The following is a 307-nucleotide window of genomic DNA, read 5'->3' as shown; positions in this document are numbered from 1 at the left end:
CAGCGGAAGGAGTACGAGGTTAGGCTTCCGCTGCGCTCCTCCCCGCCCGGCTCTTCACGAGCCTCTGCCCAGACTCATCGCTCCCGGACCCTGTCGAGGGAGGGGCCTCATGGCCCCTCGCCTCTACCCTTACCGTCCCCGCCACCCCCAGGAGATCTCAGGCTAGGGCAGGGCAGGGCCCCGTGTGGCACGGCGCGGCGGACACACGGCCACCCCCGGCTTTGCTCCGGCCCCTCCCAGTGGCTCCCGCCCGGCCCCCGCTAACCCCACCCCATTGCGCTCCACGCCGCCCGCTCTGCAGGAGATC

General features: G+C 72.3%; 1 protein-coding gene across 1 annotated transcript in view; it reads left to right on the top strand.

The window, feature by feature from the left end:
* Positions 1 to 109: 109 nt before the first annotated feature.
* Ubtf (upstream binding transcription factor) overlaps positions 110 to 307 on the top strand; it is a gene marked incomplete at its 3' end in the record, with an annotated part of 3119 nt that continues 2921 nt past the window's right edge. The window contains exons 1-2 of the mRNA XM_033763142.1: positions 110 to 161; positions 241 to 278. Coding sequence (XP_033619033.1) covers positions 110 to 161; positions 241 to 278 — 90 coding nt within the window. The remainder of the gene's footprint in view (positions 162 to 240; positions 279 to 307) is intronic.

Source organism: Fukomys damarensis, unplaced genomic scaffold (assembly GCF_012274545.1).
Source record: "Fukomys damarensis isolate Sample0158 unplaced genomic scaffold, DMR_v1.0_HiC HiC_scaffold_13, whole genome shotgun sequence".
Taxonomy (NCBI): Eukaryota; Metazoa; Chordata; class Mammalia; order Rodentia; family Bathyergidae; genus Fukomys; species Fukomys damarensis.
The sequence above is the reverse complement of the archived record's forward strand: the minus strand, read 5'-3'. Positions and strand labels throughout refer to the sequence as shown.